Below are 22759 nucleotides of genomic sequence, written 5' to 3'. Positions count from 1 at the left end.
TGCTTTGCCGAGGCAGCGGGAAGTGTAGACAGAGTCAGTGGATGGGAGGCTGGTTTGTGTGATGGATTGGGCTACATTCATGACCCTTTTATAGTTCTTTGCAGTCTTGGGCAGAGCAGGAGCCCATACCAAGCTGTGATACAACCAGAAAGAATGCTTTCTATGCTGCATCTGTAAAAGTTGGTGAGAGTCGTAGCTGACATACCAAATTTCCTTAGTCTTCTGAGAAAGTAGAGGCGTTGGTGGGCTTTCTTAATTATAGCGTCAGCATGGGGGGACCAGGACAGATTGTTGGTGATCCAGACACCGAGGAACATGAAGCTCTCGATCATTTCCACTACATCCCCATTGATGTAGACCAGGAAATGTTCTCCACGACACTTCCTGAAGTTGATGACTATCTCTTTTGGTTTGCTGACACTGAGGGAGAGATTATTGTCGTTGCACCTGTAATGGTGATTGATTGAGGGAATGGTCAGGCTCTCAAGGGGAATTATCCCTGTTCTTCTTCGAAACAGTGACCATGGGATCCTTTACTGGCCACCTGGTTTAACCTGTCACCAGCAGTGCCTTTGAAGGTAAACCTGGTGGTTTGCCAGGGCTGGGAATAACAGGTTGAACTGGGCTGTTTCCCTCACGGGGCGGACTAACATTCTTTGTCTTTCTCGTGATTTTTCTGTTATGATTTTGGTTTCTCAGCTTTTTTGTTCAGTTGACAGCTGACGTGTTTCTCTTTCTATATCCATTATTGGAATGTGGTGTCGCTGGCTGGGCCAGCATTTATTGCCCATCCCTAACTGCCCCTCCTTGCAGTGAGTGGCTCACTCACCATTTCAGAGAATCATAGAATCCCTACAGTGCAGAAGGAGGCCATTCGGCCCATTGAGTCTGCACTGACCACAATCTCAACCAGACCCTACGCATTTCCCCTAGCTAATTCCCTTAGGTGGATTAGCATGGCTAATCCACCAAATCCACGCATCTTTGCAGTGTGGGAGGAAACCAGAGCACCCGGAGGAAACCCACGGAGACACAGGGAGAACTTGCAGACTCTACACAGACAGTAACTCAAGCCGGGAATTGAAGCCGGGTCCCTGGCACTGTGAGGCGGCCACTGTGCCACTGTGATGTCCCACGGGCAATGTTGAGTCTCAATCACATTGCTGTGGCTCTGGAGTCACATACAGGCCAGACCGGGTAAGGGCAGCAGATTTCAGGGCAGGTGATGGCCTAATGGTATTATCACTAGACCATTAATCCGGAAACTCAGCTAATGTTCTGGGGACCTGGGTTCGAATCTCACCACGGCAGATGGTGAAATTTGAGTTCAATAAAAAAAATCTGGAATTAAGAATCTACTGATGACCATGAAACCGTTGTTGGAAAAACCCAACTGGTTCACTAATGTCCTTTAGGGAAGGAAATCTGCCGTCCTTACCTGGTCTGGCCTACATGTGACTCCAGAACCACACAATGTGGTTGACTCTCAACTGCCCTCCAAGGGCAGCTAGGGATGGGCAATGAATGCTGGCCAGCAACACCAATGTCCCACAAATGAATAAATTTCCTTCTCTGAAGAGACATTAGTGAACCAGATAGGTATTTACAACAATCGATAAAAGCTTAATGATCATTATTAACGAGAATGGTACTTTACTCCATATTTATTATTTTAATTAATTTAAAATTTCCCAGGAGCTTTGGTAGGATTTGAACTCGTGTCTCCATGTCATTACTCTTAAGTTATTGGTCCACTATGCGGCACCGTGGGTTGGCACTGTGGCATCACGGCGCCAGGGACCCGGGTTCGATTCCCGGCTTGGGTCACTGTCTGTGCAGAGTCTGCGCGTTCTCCCTGTGTCTGCGTGGGTTTCCTCCGGGTGCTCAGGCTTCCGCCCACAATCTGAAAAATGTGCTGGTTAGGTGCATTGTCCATGCTAAATTCTCCCTCAGTGTAATCCGAAGAGGCGCTGGAGTGTGGTGACTGGGGGATTTTCACAGTAATTTCATTGCAGTGTTAATGTAAGCCTACTTGTGACAATAATAAATAAACTTTAAACTTATTCTACCGTGTTGCCGGGAGATGGGTCATATCCTCTTGTGGGAACAATGGATGTTGGGGTTCAGTTGGAGCTTTCAAGAATGAAGTGGATAGATTTTTGTTGGGTGTGATGAACAGTTGGCAGGGATAAATGGAGTTGACGCATTGGTCAATGAGGGGCACAGATCAACTAGATAGTCAACATCTTTTCCCAAAAGTAGGGGAGTCTAAAACTAGAGGGCATAAGGTGAGAGGGGAGAGATACAAAAGGGTCCAGAGGGGCAATGTTTTCACACAGAGGGTGGTGAGTGTCTGGAACAAGCTGCCAGAGGTAGTAATAGAGGTGGGTACAATTTTTTTTAAAAAAGTTTTTAGACAGTTACATGGGTAAGATGGATATTGAGAGATATGGACCAAACGCGGGCAATTGGGATTAGCTCAGTAGTAAAAACTGGGCGGCGTGGACAACATAGAACATTACAGCGCAGTACAGGCCTTTCGGTCCTTGATGTTGCGCTGACCAGTGGAACCAATCTAATGACCCTCTAACCTAAACTATTCCAACGTTATCCATTTGGGCCGAAGGGCCTGTTTCCATGCTGTAAACCTCTATCACTCTAAATGTGATCCAGTTGGCTGGCAGAGCAGGTTTGAGGGGCTGAATGGCCTCCTCCATGCCTACGACAAGGCCCGTCCTGAAAGTCAGATCTGTTGGGTCTGCAGCAATGTTCATACAGCACCTTAAACACAATAAAACACCCCTGGGGTCTTTGCAGGAGTGTTATAACACCCTGAGACACAGATAGGGATGTTCGGGCAGATGACCACAAGTTTGGTTGAAGAAGGAGAGGAGGGAGGCGGAGACGGTCACTGGGGGAATTCCCGAGCCGCTGGGAAGCTGAAACTCCGGCTGCCAATGGCGGGCGGAGTGAAGGAAATCCGGGATCTCAAGAAGACAGATTGTAGAGATCACAGGATGGAAAAAGATTACAGAGATCGGGAGGGGCAAGGAAATTTTAAAAACAAGGCCTTGGTTGACCAGGAGTCAATGTAGACCAGTGAGAAGAAAGAACAAAGAGAAGTCCAGCACAGGATCAGGCCGTTCGGCCTGCCAAGCCCATGTCCATCATGATGCTCCAACTAAACCACAAAAACCCTCCTGCCCTCACCCTGTCTGTATCCCTCTATTCCCTCCCTATTCCTGTACCCATCCAGATGCCTCTTAAATGTTGTTAATGTACCTGCTTCCACCACCTCCTCTGGCAGCGCGTTCCAGGCACCCACCACTCTCTGTGTGAAAAACTTCCCCCCGTTACATCTCCCTTAAACTTTCCCCCTCTCACCTTGAACCTGTGCCCCCCCGTGTAATTGACAGTCCCACCCTGGGGAAAAAGCCTCTGACTATCCACCCTGTCTCATCATTCTGTAGACCTCTATCAGGTCTCCCCTCAGCCTCCGTCTTTCCAGTGAAAACAATCCTAGTTTATTCAACCTCTCCTCATAGCCAACACCCCCGAGACCCGGCAACATCCTGGTGAACCTTCTTTGCTCTCTCTCCAAAGCTTCCACATCCTCCTGGTAGTGTGGTGACCAGAACTACACGCAATACTCCGAATGCGGCCTAACCAAGGTTTTATATTGCTGCAACATGATTTCCCAACTCTTGTACTGGGATGGGAAAAATATCAGCCATGATTAGATGGTGGAGCAGATTCAATGATGGGCCGAGTGGCCTAATTCTGCTCCTACGTCTTATGGTCTATGATACTAAATTCTCGGGCTGATGAAGGCAAGCATGCCATTTGCCTTCTTAATCACCTTGTCGCTTTTAGGGAACTGTGGACCTGCACGCCCAGATCCCTCTGTATGTCAGTGTTCCTCAGGGTTCTGTCATTTACAGTAAAGGTGGTGGTTTTACGGGATTTGGTGCGATTTAAGACATGAACCAAATTCTGCCTCGGCCAACTTTTGGCAATGGAAACTGTGGCCCTCAAAATCCCACTCCCTTTGTCATTGGAAGACTGTTGGCCATCTTGGGAGGTCACTGGCCACAGAGAGATCCAAAGTGGGACCTGGTTTGTCGGAGCTGAGGGACGTTCCACTGTTGCAGTTCACAATTTAGCGTCTCCAAGGGAATACACCTTCCTAAAGCTGTCCTGAAACTCGTTGTTCCGGTTCTCCAACCTTCCCGTTGACTTTGAAGGTGACCGGTGCAGGCTGCCTCACACTACAGGCCTCACCTAGATCCCTGTGTGCATTCTTGTGGCTGTTTCCTGCTCCTCATCACCGTGGTCACCAGTATGTGGTTTTCAGGGGAATTTTTTAAATTAATAATTCTTGGTATGTGAGTGTGGGTGACATTTATTACCCATCCCTAATTATCCTTGAGAAGGTGGTGGTGAGCTGCCTTCTTGAACCACTGTTTCAGTGATGAACCAAGATTATCCCTCAACTAACATTCCTTACAGCATTGGGAAATGACAGCTTCCATATTCCATAGAAGATGGGAGCATGAGGAGGCCATTTGGCCCTTCGAGCCTGCTCCACCATTCATCACGATCATGGCTGATCATCAACTCAATAGCCTCATCCTGCTTTCTCCCCACAACCTTTGATTCCATTTGCCCCAAGTGCTATATCCAGCCGCCTTGTGAATATATTCAATGTTTTGGCATCAACTACTTCCTGTAGTAATGAATTCTTTAGATGAAGAAATGTCTCCTCATCTCCGTCCTAAATGGTCTACCCCGAATCCTCAGACTGTGACCCCTGGTTCTGGACTCCCCCCACCATCGGAAACATCCTCCCTGCATCTACCCTGTCCAGTCCTGTTAGAATTTTATAAGTCTCTATGAGATCCCCCCTCTGAACTCCAGTGAAAACAATCCTAACCCAGTCAACCTCTCCTCATACATCAGTCCCACCATCCTCGGAATCAGCCTGGTAAACCTACGCTGCACTCCCTCGAGAGCAAGAACATCCTTCCCCAGAAAAGGAGACCAAAATTTCACTTTTTTGTCCAAAGGTTGGTGAGTATTTGGTGTGATTTGCCAGGAATGGCAATGGGAATCAGAGCTGTGGACTCTGCTGCAAATTCTTCCTTCTTTATCCACTCAGCATCGCTGGCTAGGCCAACATTTATTGCCCATCCCTAATTCCCCCTTGAGAAGGTGGTGGAGGGCCTCCTCCTTGAACTGGCTGCAGTCCGAGTGGTGTAGGTACACCCACAGAGCTGTTAGGACCCAGGTGTTGTAAGGAAGGTTGAACTAGATGGGCTGAATGGCTTCCATCAGCGGGATTACCGTGCCTTTAGTTGTACAGGCACTAGGCACAGGAATTTCCTTCCTAAACCCCTGCCTCCCACCCTTTCTCCCCCTCCATCTCTTCCCCGAAGAATCTCCTTAAAGTGGACCTCTTTCAAATGAGGTTCTGATCATCTGTCCTGTTGTATATTCAGGGAGGATGTTCCCTGATGGTGGGGGGTGTCCAGAACCAGGGGTCACAGTCTGAGGATACAGGGTAGACCATTTAGAACTGAGATGAGGAGACATTTCTTCACCCAGGGAGTGATGAGCCTGTGGAATTCACCAAACAGAAAGCCAAAACATTTTATGTTTTCAAGAATGGGTTAAGGTTTAGAGTTTTAAAGTTCATTTATTAGTCACGTAGGGCTTACATTAACACTGCAATGAAGTTACTGTGAGAATCCCCTCACACTCCGGCGCCTGTCCGGGTACGCTGAGGGAGAATTTAGCACGGCCGATGCGCCCTAACCAGCGCGTCTTCTGGACTGTGGGAGGAAACCGGAGCACCCGGAGGAAACCCACGCAGATACGGGGAGAATGTGCAAACTCCACACAGACAGTGACCCGAGCCGGGAACCAAACTTGGGTTCCTGGGGCTCTGAGGCAGCAGTGCTAACCACTGTGCCAGCCCCGCTGTGTCACTCTGCTGTCTAGACAAAGGGGATCAAAGGATAATTTGGGGGGGGGGGGGGGGAATGTGGGATCAGTCTATTGAGTTGGGCAATCAGCCATGATCATGATGAATGGTGGAGCAGGCTCGAAGGGCCGAATGGCCCCCCTCCTGCTCCTATCGTCCATGTTTCTACGCGGCTGGGCGCCAAACCTCAGTTTGCGGAATGCCGCCGGATGCTCTTAAACTGTACTGTGGGCGCTATACGAATGCACGTATCCACCAGCAGGGCCAGGCAGCGAGGTAAGCAGGAAGAAAGTGGCCTTTTAGTTCGAATGGAAATAGGCTTCCCCTTCAGGCAGCCAGCTGGACGGTGGTCAGGGCACCAAGCAGGCGGGCGAAGTGACTCAGTTTGGAGGTGTCCTCCACAGGCCTGTTTGAAATGGACGGCTGGCTCTGGGATGTGGCTGTCTCCATCAGTCAGGGTTGTAAATGCCTGATGGAAGTGGGTGGTGGGGGGGGGGGGGGGGAGGCCCCAGGTTCGAATGCACCTTCTCACACCGGCCAGGGTAACAGAGGCCTCACTGTGAAAGGGCAGAATCTAATCTGTGCCAACTGCACGTTCCCAGGCTTACAGTCTGCGCCGTGCGTCACCTGTCATTAGTTCTGATGGGTGCACACACACACTGTGACCGTACACAAGGCCCCTTGTGTGTGTGTGTGTGTGTCTGTGTCTTCAATCAGCTGGTTCCCATCAGTGTCTGGGAAATGATCTGCTTTAGACCAGGGGTTCTCCCGAGCAGGGGGGGGGCGGCGCGGTGGGGTTAGCACCGCTGCCTCACAGCGCCAGGGGCCCGGGTTCGATTCCCGGCTCGGGTCACTGTCTGTGTGTGGGGTTTGCACATTCTCCCCGTGTCTGCGTGGGTTTCCTCCGGGCGCTCCGGTTTCCTCCCACGCTCCAAAGATGTGCGGGTTGGGTGGATTTGGCCGTGCTGAAATTGCCCCTTAGTGTCGGGGGTGGGGTGGGAGGGGGAGCTGGTGATAAATGTGGGGGGTTGTGGGGATAGGGTCTGGGTGGGATTGTGGTGGGTGCAGACTCGATGGGCTGAATGGCCTCCTTCTGCACTGTAGGGATTCTAAGAACCGTGGGAGAGCAGACAGAGGCCATTCAGCCCATCATAAGACCATAGGCATCATGGACTGGAGTAGGCCATTCGGCCCCTTGAGTTTGTTTCACCATTCAGTAGGATCGGGGCTGATCCAACATTCGTCACGCCCACTTTCCTGCCCTTTCCCCCTAACCCTTGATTCCCTGACTGATCAGCCTTAGATATACACAATGATTCCGCCCCCAAAGCCGTGTGGAAATGAATTCCAAAGACTCTCACCCCTCTGAGAGAAGAAATTCCCCCAGTTATTGAACTGGTGTCCCTTTATTCTGAGACTCTGCCCTCTGGTCCCAGACTGTCTCAGGATGGGAAACGCCCTCTCAGCATTTACCCTGACAAGCCCCCTTAACAATTCGACGTGTTTCAACGAGACCACCTCATCAGAGAATCCCAACAGCGCAGGAGGAGGCTGTTCAGCCCATCGAATCTGCGCCGACGACTGTCCCACCCAGACCCTACCCCCATAACCCCACGCATGTACCCCAGCTAGTCCCCCATTGTGTACGCCCCAGCCAAGAGGAAAAATAACCCCGTCTCTCATCTCAACCCCACTTCCCAGCAGGTTCCAGCTCTTCAGAGGCAGACCCGGGTTCCTTGTGAAGGAGTTGAGCGTTCCAGCTTCAATCACCCCCTCACTCCAGATCCCCACCACCCCTGTGAGTGGAAAAGCTTTTCCTCTCATCCCCTCTAATCATAGAATCCCTACGGTGCAGAAGAAGGCCGTTCGGCCCATCGAGTCTGCACTGACCACAATCCCACCCTATCCCTCATACTTACCCTGCTAATCCCCCCGACACTAAGGGGCAATTTAGCATGGTCAATCGACCTAGCCCGCACATCTTTGGACCGTGGGAGGAAACCGGAGCGCCCGGAGGAAACCCACGCAGACACGGGGAGAATGTGCAGACTCCACACACAGACAGTGACCCGAGCCAGGAATCGAACCCTGGCACTCTGAGGTAGCAGTGCTAACCACTGTGACACCGTGCTGCCCTAACCTTCTAGCAATCATCTTAAATCCCTGGTCATTGAACTTGTGCTGTTTTCACTCAGAGGGTGGTGAGTGAGTGGAATCGGCTGCCGTCGGTGGTGGTGGAGGCGAACTCGCTGGGGTCTTTTAAGAGACTTCTGGATGAGTATATGGGATTTAATGGGATTGAGGGTGATAGATAGGCCTGGGAGGTAGGGGTATGATTGGCGCAACTTGTGGGCCGAAGGGCCTGGTTGTGCTGTAGTTTTTCTGTGTTCATTTTCCAGGATGCGGGCATCACTGTGAAAGGTCCTGTGTGTGTGTTGCCCATCCATCATTGAACTGAGTGACTCGCCAGGGCTTTTCAGAGTTGCTGTGGGTCTGGAGTCACATGTAAGCCAGACCGGGAGATCGTTGTCATGGCCACATTACCGAAACCAGCTTTATATTCCAGATTTATTCATTGAATTTTGGTTCAGGTATCAACAGACTTTGCTGGGCGGCGCAATGGCACGGTGGTTAGCACCGCTGCCTCTCAGCACCAGGGTCCCGGGTCCGATTCCTGGCTCGGGTCACTGTCTGTGTGAAGTTTGCACATTCTCCCCGTGTCTGCATGGGTTTCCTCCGAGTGCCCCGGTTCCCTCCCACAGTTCAAAGACATGCGGGTTAGGTGGCTTGGCCATGTTAAATTGTCCCTTAATGTCCCAAGATGTGCCTGTTAAGTGGATTGGCCATGCTAAATTACCCCTTGGTCTCTAAAGATATGAAGGTTAGGTGAATTGGCGAGAGAGAGGGTTAAATATTGCTGCTTTGTGACCTTCCATCAGACTGAGGGCAAGTTAGAAGGTCAAAACCTGTGAATATTTCCAAAATTTTCTGTTGTTATTTCTGAAAGTTCACTTCAATAAACTGGCTTCAACTCTCCTGGGGGGGTGTGTGTCTGTGTCTGTGCGCGTGTCTGTGCGCAAGGGTGTGTGGAATAAGCTGCTCTGTTAGTATTGTGCCTGACAATGTCTATACACGGAGCTATCTAAACTCAAACATTGTAAGGAAATGTTCTGTTGATCGAGGGCATGTCCCTTAGTCACAAAGAACATTTAAAGGGCAGAGCCTAGAGTTAGGGGAGTGGCACAGTGATTAGCACTGCTCCCTCACAGAGCCAGGGAACCAGGTTCAATTCCCGGCTTGGGTCACCGTCTGTATGGAGTCTGCACATTCTCCCCGTATCTGCGTGGGTTTCCTCCCACAGTCTGAAAGATGTGCTGGTTGGGTGCATTGACCCAAAGAGGCGCCACACTGTGGTGACTAGGGGAATTTCACAGTAACTTCATTGCGGTGTTAATGTAAGCCTACTTATGACACTAATAATAAATGATAGACCTGGTACCCTTACAGTGGGGATCAAGTTGAAACATTAAAGGGAAGTTTTGTATTTACATAACGTGGAACCTGACCACAGGACACTTCAAACTGCTTCAGAGCCAATGAAATACTTTGGAATTGTGGTCACTATTGTAATGTCAGTAATATAGGATGGTTACAGCACAGAAGGAGGCTATTTGGCCCATTGAGCCTGTGCTGTCTCTTTCTTACAACAATCTGAGGTCTCTATCTACGTGATGAAGATGACTATCATCTCAGTATCTAAGAAAAGCCAAGCAGTGTGCTTCAATGACTATCGGCTGGTGACGCTGACCTCCATCATCGAAAGGTTAGCCATGGCACAAATCAGTTCCAGCCTCCCGGACTACCCGGATCCACTACAGTTCACCTATCGCCGCAACAGGTCCACAGCAGACACCATCTCCCTGGCCCCGCATTCAACCCTGGAACACCTCGATAACATGCACACCTATGTCAGACTCCTATTTATTGACTACAGCTCAGCCTTCAACACCATTATTCCCACAAAACACATCTCCAAACTCCATGGCTGGGCCTCAGCTCCTCCCTTTGCGACTGGATCCTGAACTTCCTAACCCACAGATCAGTAAGGATAGGCAACAACACCCCCTCCACGATCATCCTCAACACCGGTGTCCCACAGGGCTGTGTTGTCAGCCCCCTACTATACTCCTTATACACCTATGACTGTGCGGCCAAATTCCCCTCCAACTCGATTTTCAAGTTTGCTGATGACACCCCCGTAGTGGGTCGGATCTGAAACAATGATGAGACAGAGTACAGGAAAGAGATAGAGAATCTGGTGACCTGGTACGGCAACAATAATCTCTCCCTCAATGTCAACAAAATGAAGGAGATTGTCATCAACTTCAGGAAGCGTAAAGGAGAACATGCCCCTGTCCACATCAATGGGGATGAAGTAGAAAGGGTCGAGAACTTCAAGTTTTTAGGTGTCCAGATCACCAACAACCTGTCCTGGTCCCCCCCCATGCCGACACTATAGTTAAGAAAGCCCACCAATGCCTCTACTTTCTCAGAAGACTAAGGAAATTTGGCATGTCAGCTACGACTCTCACCAACTTTTACAGATGCACCATAGAAAGCATCCTTTCTGGTTGTATCACAGCTTGGTATGGGCTCCTGCTCTGCCCAAGACCGCAAGGAACTACAAAAGGTCATGAATGTAGCCCAATCCATCACACAAACCAGCCTCCCATCCATTGACTCTGTCTACACTTCCCGCTGCCTCAGAAAAGCAGCCAGCATAATTAAAGATCCCACACACCCCGGACATTCTCTCTTCCACCTTCTTCCATCGAGAAAAAGATACAAAAGTCTGAGGTCACGTACCAACCGACTCAAGAACAGCTTCTTCCCTGCTGCTGTCAGACTTTTGAATGGACCCACCTTGTATTAAGTTGATCTTTCTCTGCTATGACTGTAACACTACATTCTGCAATCTCTCTTTTCCTTCTCTACGAATGGTATGCTTTGTATAGAGTGCAAGAAATAATACTTTTCACTGTATGTTAATACAAGTGACAATAATAAATCAAATTAAGAGCAACTCACCTGGCCCCATTCTCCCCACCTTTACCAGGGAGCTGAGTGGTTTTTCTCCTTTAAGAACCTCTCCAATTCTCTTCTGAAAGACACAGTTGTACCCGCCGCGCTCTCAGACACGGCATCCCCAACCTGGACCACTTCGCTGTGGGAAACTCCTTTAGTTTTACTCATCTTGCTTTTCCTTTTGTTGCCAAGTTTTCTATATTCAGCCTGGACCTCACGTAGATTACAGGAGCAGGGGTAGGCCATTCGACCCCTCAAACCTGCTGCACCATTTAACTAGACCATGGCTCTACCTCAATGCCATCATCCTGCCTGCACTATCCCCATATTTTGATTTGATTTGACTTATTATTGTCACATGCATTGGTGTGCACTGAAAAGTATCGTTTCTTGCACGCTAAACAAAGCATACTGTTCATAGAGAAGGAAAGGAGAGGGTGCAGAATGTAGTGTTACAGTCATAGCGAGGGTGTAGAGAAAGATCAGCTTAATGCGAGGTAGGTCCATTCAAAAGTCTGACAGCAGCAGGGAAGAAGCTGTTCTTGAGTCGGTTGGTACGTGACCTCAGACTTTTGTATCTTTTTCCTGATGGGAGAAGGTGGAAGAGAGAATGTCCAGGGTGTGTGGGGTCCTTAATTATGCTGGCTGCTTTTCCGAGTCAGCGGGAAGTGTAGACAGAGTCAATGGATGGGAGGCTGGTTTGTGTGATGGACCGGGCTACGTTCACAACCCTTTGTAGTTTCTTCAAGGGTGTCCTTGGTGACCCGTAGCCCCAATGGCTGGCCATCCTGTGGGGTTATTCTGATAGAAAGATGCTGGAAAATCAGAGGACAAAAATCCACATGTGTCCCACTAAGTGTTTATTTTGATTCACTCTCGAGATGTGAACAAGGCTGGTGTTTATTATTCCCAGTTCCTTGGAGAACGCACATGGTGAGATGTTGCTGTAATACTCCAGTAGATATGTGGAGCCACATTGACACAAGGACAGGCTTCCCTCCCGAGGAGGGATATACCTCAGCTGTTTGTATTTTCAACAAGAATCCTGACTACTTCAGCGTTACTTTTGGCATCAAATGATTGAACCAATGCCCCCCCAGGGACACAGATCCGCTCGATCTAAAGGGAGGGGAAGTTAAAACTAGAGGTATAGGTTTAGGGTGAGAGGGGAGAGATACAAAAGTGTCCAGAGGGGCAATGTTTTCACACAGAGGTTGGTGAGTGTCTGGAACAAGCTGCCAGATGTGGGTACAATTTTGTCTTTTAAAAAGCGTTTAGACAGTTACATGGGTACCATGGGTGCAGAGGGATATGGGCCAAATGTGGTCAATTGGGACTAGCTTAGGGTGTTAAAAAAGGGACAGCATGGACAATTTGGGCCGAAGGGCCTGTTACCATGCTGTACACCTGTCTGGTGTGTCTGTGTCACAGTGAGCTGTTTCAGGCTCTACTCAACGTTGTGCCTCATTCCAGAAAGAATAAAAATCATGTTAAATGATCTGGACGATGTCATCTTGACCCGAGCTCCATTTTCTTTGTGCTTGTTTGCAGTTGTGAACAGTAGTCGCCATGCCGACCGTCGTCGCCGATGCCTTTAGGAACGTCAGCACCAGCCCAGGCCTGCAAATATGGACCATCGAGGTAACAGCGCTGAGGATTTCCTCCTGTCCCCCCCCGCCCCACTCCCTACCCAACCCCCTCCCCACCCTCCCCCCGCCCCACTCCCCACCCTCCCCCCTCCCCACTCCCTACCCTCCCCCCTCCTCCCTCCCCACCCCCCCTCCCCCCGCCCCACTCCCTACCCACCCCCCGCCCCACTCCCTACCCTCCCCCCTCCTCCCTCCCCACCCCCCCTCCCCCCGCCCCACTCCCTACCCAACCCCCTCCCCACTCCCTACCCAACCCCCTCCCCACTACCTACCCTCCCCACTCCCTACCCAACCCCCTCCCCCTCCCCACTCCCCACCCTCCCCCCGCCCCACTCCCTACCCTCCCCCCTCCCCACTCCCCACTCCCTACCCAGCCCCCTCCCCACTCCCCACCCTCCCCCCGCTATTCCCCCTCCCTGTGCCCCACTCCCCCCCATTCCCCCTCCTCCAATCCCCATTCCCCTGCCACTCTCCCCCTCCCCGTGCCCCACTCCCTACCCTCCCCCCTCCTTCTGCCCCTCTCCCCTGTCTGACTCCCCACCCACTCTACTCCCCATCCTCCCCACTCCCCCTCCCCCCTTCCCCCTGCCCCTCTCCCACCGTCCTCTCTCCCCCTCCCCTGCCCCACTCTCCTGCTGCCTCCTGTCCCACTCCCACCCTCCCTCCTTCCTCTGCTCCATTCCCACCCTCCCCCCTCTCCTTGCACCTCCTCCCCCACTTCATTCCCTCCCCAAAACCCCCCCCAATTCCATGCCCTCCCTCACTACGACCCCCCATTCATAGAATCTCTACAGTGCAGAAGGAGGCCATTCAGCCCATCGACAACAATTCCACCCAGGCCCTATTCCCATAATGCCACATGTTTACCCTAGCTAATCCCCAACACTAAGGGGGCAATTTATCACACCCAGTCTGCCTAACCCGCACATCCTTGGACTGTGGGAGGAAACTGGAGCACCCGGAGGAAACCCACGCAGACATGGGGAGAATGTACAAACTCCACACAGACAGCGACCTGAGCCGGGAATCGAACCCAGGTCCCTGGTGCTGCGAGGCAGCAGTGCCAACCACTCCATCCCTCACTCCCTCCCTCGCTCCATCCCCCAGTCATTCCTCCACTTTATCTCCCACTCCATCCCCCACTCCCTCCCTCACTCCCATCCCTCAGTCATTCCTCCACTTTATCTCCCACTCCCTCCCTCACTCCCTCCCTCACTCCCATCCCTCAGTCATTCCTCCACTGCATCCCCCACTCCCTCCCTCACTCCCATCCCTCAGTCATTCCTCCACTCCATCCCCCACTCCCTCCCTCACTCCCATCCCTCAGTCATTCCTCCACTCCATCCCCCACTCCCTCCCTCACTCCCATCCCTCAGTCATTCCTCCACTCCATCCCCCACTCCCTCCCTCACTCCCATCCCTCAGTCATTCCTCCACTCCATCCCCCACTCCCTCCCTCACTCCCATCCCTCAGTCATTCCTCCACTCCATCCCCCACTCCCTCCCTCACTCCCATCCCTCAGTCATTCCTCCACTCCATCCCCCACTCCCTCCCTCACTCCATCCCTTAGTCATTCCTCCACTCCATCCCCCACTCCCTCCCTCACTCCCATCCCTCAGTCATTCCTCCACTCCATCCCCCACTCCCTCCCTCACTCCCATCCCTCAGTCATTCCTCCACTCCATCCCCCACTCCCTCCCTCACTCCATCCCTTAGTCATTCCCCCACTCCCTCCCTCACTCCATCCCTCAGTCATTCCTCCACTCCATCCCCCACTCCCTCCCTCACTCCATCCCTTAGTCATTCCTCCACTCCATCCCCCACTCCCTCCCTCACTCCATCCCTCAGTCATTCCTCCACTCCATCCCCCACTCCCTCCCTCACTCCATCCCCCACTTCTTCGTCCACTCTATCTCCCACTCCATTTCCCTTCCACCTCTGCTCCATCCGATTCCCCCCACTCCCCCCTGCCCCCCCACAACTCCATCCGCCCTTCTCCACGTGTAGGAGAACTTTAAAGCCAGGCCCTGCCCGCTCTCTCTGTGGGATACTATGGAGGAGGCAAGGGTGTTCTTCCCAATGTCCTGGTCAGTATTTATCCCTCAATCAACCCCACCACAAATCAGACTCTGCGATCATTATCACATTGTCGTTTTTGGGATCTTGCTGTGCGGGAATTAGCTGCTGTGTTTCCTGCGTTACAACGGCGATCACACTTCAAAAATGCTGGGCTGACGGCAGAGTCCCGCGGTGGGGGAAGGTGCTATGTAAATGCAAGTCCTTCTGACGCGCCGAATGTATGTTTTACAGAAAATGGAGGTGGTCCCTGTCCCGCCCAAGGCCTACGGCACATTCTTCGAGGGCGACTGCTACCTGATACTGTTCGTAAGTACGAGGAGGAGAAACGGCGGCCAGAACCGGGCTCAGGAAGCGATATTAATAGGATCTGAATCTCGGTCGCCCCCCTCTGACTGACCCCCGCTCACCTGGACTGGTCCAGGGAGATGGTTCAATCCTAGAATCCCTACAGAGGGGCAGGAGGCCATTCGGCCCATCACATCTGCACCCAATCTCCAACAGAGTATGGCCCTATCCACGTAACCCCACATATTTACCCCACTAATGCCCCTAACCTACACATCCTGGGGCACTAAGGTGCAATTTATCATGGCCAATCCCCTTAACTGTACACGTTGGACTGTGGGAGGAAACCGGAGCACCCGGGGGAAAGCCACGATGGAAGGTGTTTGACTGCTCCTCTTCTCCCCGTTATTTATTTTATTCATTTCTTGGACATTGGTGTTATCGTCCATCCCTAATTGCCCCTAGAACTGAGTGTCTTGCTGGCCCATTTCAGAGGGCAGCTGAGAGTTAACCACACTATTGTGGCGCTGGAGTCCCATGTAGGCCAGACCGGGTAAGAACAGCAGATTTCCTTCCCTAAAGGACATCCTGAGCGGATTGTTTGAGTTGGAGAACTAAAACGCGAGGAAGGAGATATTTTAGAGGAAGATTTTCCATTTGTGTGTCTTTGTTGAATTTTTAATGCCTTTTTCCGATGAGGAATGTCAGTAGCAGGGATTGGGAGGGCCTTTGTTTTGTCCAATCCAACCCAGGCAAATGGCCCCATCAGGTGGAAGCTGTAACAGCCAGGCCAGTCTATCCGAATCCCAGACCAGTCTATCCGAATCCCAGACCAGTCTATCCGAATCCCAGACCAGTCTATCCGAATCCCAGACCAGTCTATCCGAATCCCAGACCAGTCCGTCCCAACCCCGGGCCGGTCCGTCCCAGTTCCAGCCTTGGACAGCCCAGCAAACCCACTGCAGCTGAGATTGAATCTCTCCCAGTTACATCGGTGAGTTTGCTGAACCTGCTGCGATGTGGGATGCAAACAGAAATGTGACTGATGAAGTTTCTGGATAATCACAAACCCCATTCCTTTGCTAAGTGGGGGGGTGGGGGAGGTCCGTGCGGGGCAGGGTGTGCTGCTTCTCGTAGCTGGTCTGGTTCACCGTTATTCAGCGTGTTCTCATTGTCTGGATATGGGTGTCGAGTGGTGATTACCAAGGTTAGACAGACTGACTCAGGCCTTTCTGCCCATCTCATCCATGCTGGTATTTATGCCCCACACAAGCCTCAAAATGGAGACTCCCTCCCTCACTCTCTCCTTCTCTCCCTCCCATTCCCTCCCTCACTCTCTCTCCCAGGCTCTTTTTCTCCCTCTCCCTCACTTTCTCATTCTTTCTCGCTCCCGGACCCTCTCTCTACTTCTCCCTCTTCCTCACTCTCTCTCTCTCCTCCTCACTTGCTCCCTCTCTGTCATTCCCTCCCTCTCCCTCCCTCTCTCCATCACTCTCTCCCTCACTCTCTCTTTCAGACTCTCTTTCTCCCTCTCCCTCTCTCTCTGTCTCACTCTCTCCCTCACTCTCTCCCAGACTCACTCTCTTTCTCCCTGTTCCTCATTCTCCCTTTGTCTCTCCCTCTCTCTCCCTCTCACTCCCTCCCTCTCTATTGTCTGTAACATCAGGGCTGTATCTCCCTCGGTGCTGAAGGACCTCCTCTTGGCCCTCCAGCTCCCGGTCACTGTCCTTCATTCCAATCTGAGGCTGCCCTCTACCCACTATTGACCAGTTCTGGGAAAATCTCAGATCCCCTCACAGGCTGGGGTTCGATCCCCTGTCTGACCCCAACCTAAAATCCTTCCCCCCCCATCCCTGCAACCACCTCCTTCCCTCCAACCTTCTGATTCCTCTAATTCCACCCTCCTGGATTCCAAACACTCCACCAGGGATGGTCGTCAAGCTCCAAGTTCCGGTTTCTCTCCCTAAACCTTCCCATTTCTTGAGCTCTCAATTCTGATCGCCACACTACCAGAAGGATGTGGAGGCTTTGGAGAGGGCGCAGAAAAGATTTACCAGGATGTTGCCCTGGTATGGAGGGCATGAGGAGAAACTTGGTTTGTTCTCACTGGAATGATGGAGGTTGAGGAGTGACCTGATTACAAGATTATGAGAGGCATGGACAGAGTGGATAATCAGAAGCTTTTTCCCAGGGTGGAAGAATCGATTATTAGGGGGCACAGGGTTAAGGTGCAAGGGGCAAGGTTTAAAGGAGATATCCACAGAGATTTACACAGGGGGTGGTGTGTGTCTGGGACTCACTGCCGGGAAAGGTAGTGGAAGTGGATACGATAGTGAATTTTAAGGGACATAAGAACATAAGAAATAGGAGCAGGAGTAGGCCATCTAGCCCCTCGAGCCTGCCCCGCCATTCAATAAGATCATGGCTGATCTGTTGCTGCTCAGTTCTACATTCCCGCCCTCTCCCCATAACCCCTAATCCCCTCTCTTATCAAAAACCCATCAACCCGCTTCTTAAAAATATTTAGCGAGGCAGCCTCCACCACTTCAACGGGCAGAGAATTCCAGAGATTCACCACCCTTTGAGTGAAGAAGTTCCTCCTCAACTCCGTTCTAAACCGCCCCCCCTTTATCTTGAGGCTGTGCCCTCTAGTCCTACTGTCCTTTCTGAGCGGGAAGAGTCTCTCCACCTCTACCCTATCCATCCCATTCATCATCTTATACGTCTCAATGAGATCTCCCCTCATTCTTCTAAACTCTAACGAGTACAAGCCCAGTTTATTCAGCCTCTCCTCATAGCTCAACCCCCTCAACTCCTCAACTCAGACATTTGGACAAATCCATGAATAGGATGGGAATAGAGGGTTACGGTCCCCAGAAGGGTGGGGGGGTTTTAGTTCAGTCGGGCAGCATGGTCAATGCAGGCTTGGAGGGCCGAAGGGCCTGTTCCTGGGCTGTAATTTTCTTTGTTCTCTGTTCTCTCTCTCCATTTGGAACACAAGTTAAGGCCTAACTCTTCCACCAGTCACCTGCCCTGCTATCCCCACTCTCGGAGTGCGCTGCTCTGGAATCCCTGCGGGTATCCCTGCCACACCCAGACTGCTTCACAAAGGCCAGTAGCTGAGAGGAAATACTAATCGTTCTTCCCTCTGTGTAGATCAGTAAGACAGCCAGAGGGACGTCCGAGGCCCTCCATTACTGGATTGGCAAGGAGTCCTCCCAGGACGAGCAGGGGGCCGCAGCGATGTACGTCACCCAGTTGGACGACCAGCTCGGGGGAGGGCCCACCCAGTACCGCGAAACCCAGGGTTACGAGTCACCGGAGTTCAGAAGTTACTTCAAGCACGGCATCATGTGAGTAAAATCGCCGCCAGCGCCGTATCCTTCCCCCTACCAGCACTCACCTTTAACCGTGTTCCTCTCTGTAGCCCGGGAAAGGCCTCTCCAGCTTTGCCAAAGTTAGGTGGGCGGCACGGTGGCACAGTGGTTAGCGCTGCTGCCTCACGGCGCCAGGGACCGGGGTTCGATTCCCGGCTCGGGTCACTGCCTGTGTGGAGTTTGCACATTCTCCCCATGTCTGCGTGGGTTTCCTCCGGGTGCTCCGGTTTCCTCCAAAGTTGCTTGGGGTCCTTAATTACGCACTCCAAAGTTGCCTGGGTTAGCTTGATTGGCCATGCTGAATTGACTCTTAGCGTCAGAGGGACTAGTGGGGTAAATATGTGGGGTTACGGGGATAGGGCCTGGGTGGGATTGTGGTCAGTGCAGACTTGATGGGCCGAATGGCCTCCTTCTGCACTGTCGGGATTCGGTGAAGTTGTGAGGAGGACGGCAGAGAGGCGGCAAAGAGATTGAGCGCAGTTACGCGAGTGGGCAAATGTAGGGAAGCGCGGGGTTAGTCGCTCTGGATGGAACAGAAATATAAAATATAACTGGGGGAAAGTTGTAAATATTGATGTTGAGGGGGAACTGGACGCACGGGTACAGGGAACACAAAAGGGTTGGAACGCAGGCACAGCAAGGCAGGGGAGTGGCCCATTGGTTTTTATTGCAAGGCGGTCGATGTAGAAGAGTGAGGAATTGTTGCTATAATTGTACAGGGTTTTGGACTTGTGTGTGCAGGTCTGGTCGCAGTTTCAAGCAGGATAGATTTACGCTGGAAGTGGGACAGCGAAGGTTCGTTGGATTAGTCGGGGAGGGGGAGAATGTTGTCCAGCTTTTATTCATCACTTCTTATGTTTCCTCTTTGACTTGGTGTCAATTCCCTCCTCTAATCACCCTGTGCAGTGTCTTTTGATTTGATTTATTATTGTCACGCATATTAACATACAGTGAAAAGTATTGTTTCTGACGTGCCATACAGACAAAGCATACCATTCATAGAGAAGGAAAGGAGAGGGTGCAGAATGCAGTGTTACAGTCATAGCTAGGGTGTAGAGAAAGATCAACTTAATGTGAGGTAGGTCCATTCAAAAGTCTGACAGCAGCAGGGAAGAAGCTGTTCTTGAGTCGGTTGATACGTGACCTCAGACTTTTGTATCTTTTACCCAATGGAAGAAGGTGGAAGAGAGAATGTCCGGGGTACATGGGGTCCTTAATTATACTGGCTGCTTTGCCGAGGCAGCGGGAAGTGTAGAGTCAATGGATGGGAGGCTGGTTTGCGTGATGGATTGGGCTACATTCACAACCTTTTGTAGTTCCTTGCGGTCTTGGGCAGAGCAGGAGCCCGTACCGAGCTGTGATACAACCAGAAAGAATGCTTTCTATGGTGCATCTGTAAACGTTGGTGAGAGCTGTTGCCGACATACCAAATTTCCTCAGTCTTCTGAGAAAGTAGAGGCATTGGTGGGGCTTTCTTAACTATAGTGTTGGCACGGGGGGGGACCAGGACAGGTTGTTGGTGATCTGGACATCTAAAAACATGAAGCTCTCAACCCTTTCCACTTCATTTTATGATGTTTAAAGGGGATGTATAAATTGTCGCTGTTGCTGTTTGCCACTCCCTGCTTTGGTCCATGAGGGCGGGGATGGTCAGTGATGTGACGTGTGGCAAGGAGTGGAAGGGATGATTACTGGCGGACAAGCCCACACGGTGACTCCGAGCTATTCACCTGGCTGGCAGTAACCATGGCGATGTTGTGATTATTACAGGTATAAGAAAGGAGGCGTGGCTTCTGGCTTCAAACACGTGGAGACCAATATGTACAATATTAAACGGCTGCTCCATGTAAAGGGCAAGAAGAATGTGACCGCCTCAGAGGTAAGGGGTTAGGCCCACTCGCAGGCAACTTTGACAAGGTCAATGTGGAGGCCTACAGCAGGCTGAATATAGTAAAGACTTAACTCGTGTGGGAACTGACTTAACCAGTGTGAAAACAAGCTTAACCAGTGTGGGAACTGACTTAACCAGTGTGGGAACTGACTTAACCAGTGTGGGAACTGACTTAACCAGTGGGGGAACTGACTTAACCAGCAGGGAAACTGACCTAACCAATGGCAGAAGTGCATCAACTGTTGAGGGAACTGATTTAACTAGATATTGGACTGGTGCAGGAACTAAATTAACCAGTGACAGGACTGGATTAACTGGGAAGCAAATAGATGTACCTGATGAGGGATGTTAAGCAGTGAGGGAGCTGGATTACCCAGTTATGGGACTGGTGTGTCAAACTCACCTGAGGCTATCCCACTGGATACGGGAATCTAAAACATGGCACAGAGCACTGTCCTGTCTCTGTCCTGAATGTGATGTGGGCGTCGCTGGCCACACTCACTGATTATTGCCCATCCCTAATTGCCCCTTGAGAAGGTGGTGATGAGCTGCCTTCCTAAACTGCTGCAGTCCCTGAGCTGTACATAGAACATAGAACATTACAGCGCAGAACAGGCCCTTCGGCCCACGATGTTGCGCCGACCAGTTAAAAAACAATGACCCTCTAACCTAAACCAATCCCTTTCTGTCCATAAACCTATCCAAGGATCTCTTAAACGCCCCCAAACTAGGCGCATTTACAACTGCAGCAGGCATGGCATTCCAATCCCTCACCACCATCTGGGTAAAGAACCTACCCCTGACATCCGTCCTATAACTACCACCCCTTAATTTAAAGCCATGCCCCCTCGTGCTAGCTTTCTCCATCCGAGGAAAAAGGCTATCACTGTCCACCCTATCTAAACCTCTAATCATCTTATATGTTTCAATAAGATCCCCTCTTAGCCGCCTTCTTTCTGACGAAAACAACCCCAAATCCCTCAGTCTCTCCTCATAGGACCTCCCCTCCATACCAGGCAACATCCTGGTAAACCTCCTCTGCACCCTCTCCAAAGCCTCTACATCCTTCCTGTAATGTGGGGACCAGAACTGCACACAGTACTCCAAGTGCGGCCGCACCAGAGTTTTGTACAGTTGCAACATGACGCTGCGGCTCCTAAATTCAATCCCCCTACCAATAAACGCCAAGACACTGTATGCCTTCCTAACAACCTTATCTACTTGATTCCCAACTTTCAGGGATCTATGTACACATACACCTAGATCCCTCTGTTCATCCACACTATTCAGAGTCCCTATTCAGAGTCACTATTCAGTAGGTACACCCTCAGTGCTGTTAGGGAGGGAATTCCAGGACTTTGACCTAGTGACTGGTCAAAAGGAAAGGATGGTGAGTGGCTTGCAGGGAAACTTGCAGGTGGTGGTGTTCCCATATAGCTGCTATCCTTGTCCTTCTAGATGGGTTTAGAAGGTGCTGCCTAAGGAACATTGGTGTGTGCAGTGTATCTTGTAGACAGTACACACTGCTGCTACTGAGCGTCGGTGGTGGAGGGAGTGGATGTGGTGCCAATCAAACGGGGCTGCTTTATCCTGGATGGTGTTGAGCTTCTTGAGTGTTGTTGGAGCTGCACCCATCCAGGCAAGTGGGGAGTATTCCAGCACACTCCTGACTTGTACCTTGTAGATGGTGGACAGGAAAGTCAATGAGCAGTAATATGTTAACCGCTGGTTGGTCTATTTATTAGTGGTATTAATAATGGTTAAATGTTGATGAGCTCATTGAGGAGAAGCCCCCTGCCCACAGGGTCTTCCACATCCTCCTAGATGATCTTGGTGTAATATCCTATCCAAGTGCTGGCACCATTCAGTGTACACTGGCTGTCTGAAGGAGCATTCTACCCAGTCCCACTCCCTGCCTTATCCCCTTAACCTTGCATGTTCTCTCTTTTCAGATAGCAATCCAATTCCCTTTTGAGTATCTCAGTCCAACCTGTCTCCAGCACCCTCTCTCAGATTCTGCAGATTCTTCACCCCGGGGTGAAAAAGGTCTTTCCTCACTCGAGAACATTGGCTGTGTCAGCTCTGGGTGGCAGGCACTACAGCAGCACACATACATACTCATACATAACACACACACACACACTCACACTCACACATACACACACACTCTGTCACACACAGATATATACACACACACACACACACACACACACACTCACACATACACACACACTCTGTCACTCTCTCACACACAGTTATATACACACAGACACACACACACACTCACACACACATAGACTCTCACTCACAGACACACACAAACACTCGCACAGACTCTCGCACACAGACTCACGCACACACATGCACGCATAGACTCACACTTGTGTGCTCACAGGCACAGACTCTCAC

General features: G+C 51.1%; 1 protein-coding gene across 1 annotated transcript in view; it reads left to right on the top strand.

Annotated features, from left to right (window-relative positions):
* Positions 1-22759, top strand: part of vill (villin-like) — a 77656-nt gene that overhangs the window by 8752 nt on the left and 46145 nt on the right. The window contains 4 exon segments of the mRNA XM_080213633.1: positions 12620-12709; positions 15029-15103; positions 18239-18435; positions 20230-20338. Coding sequence (XP_080069759.1) covers positions 12638-12709; positions 15029-15103; positions 18239-18435; positions 20230-20338 — 453 coding nt within the window. The 5' untranslated portion in view covers positions 12620-12637.

Source organism: Carcharhinus amblyrhynchos, chromosome 2, assembly GCF_965287045.1.
Source record: "Carcharhinus amblyrhynchos chromosome 2, sCarAmb.v2.hapA, whole genome shotgun sequence".
NCBI classification, from domain to species: Eukaryota; Metazoa; Chordata; class Chondrichthyes; order Carcharhiniformes; family Carcharhinidae; genus Carcharhinus; species Carcharhinus amblyrhynchos.
This window is presented reverse-complemented; position numbering and strand designations above follow the sequence as displayed.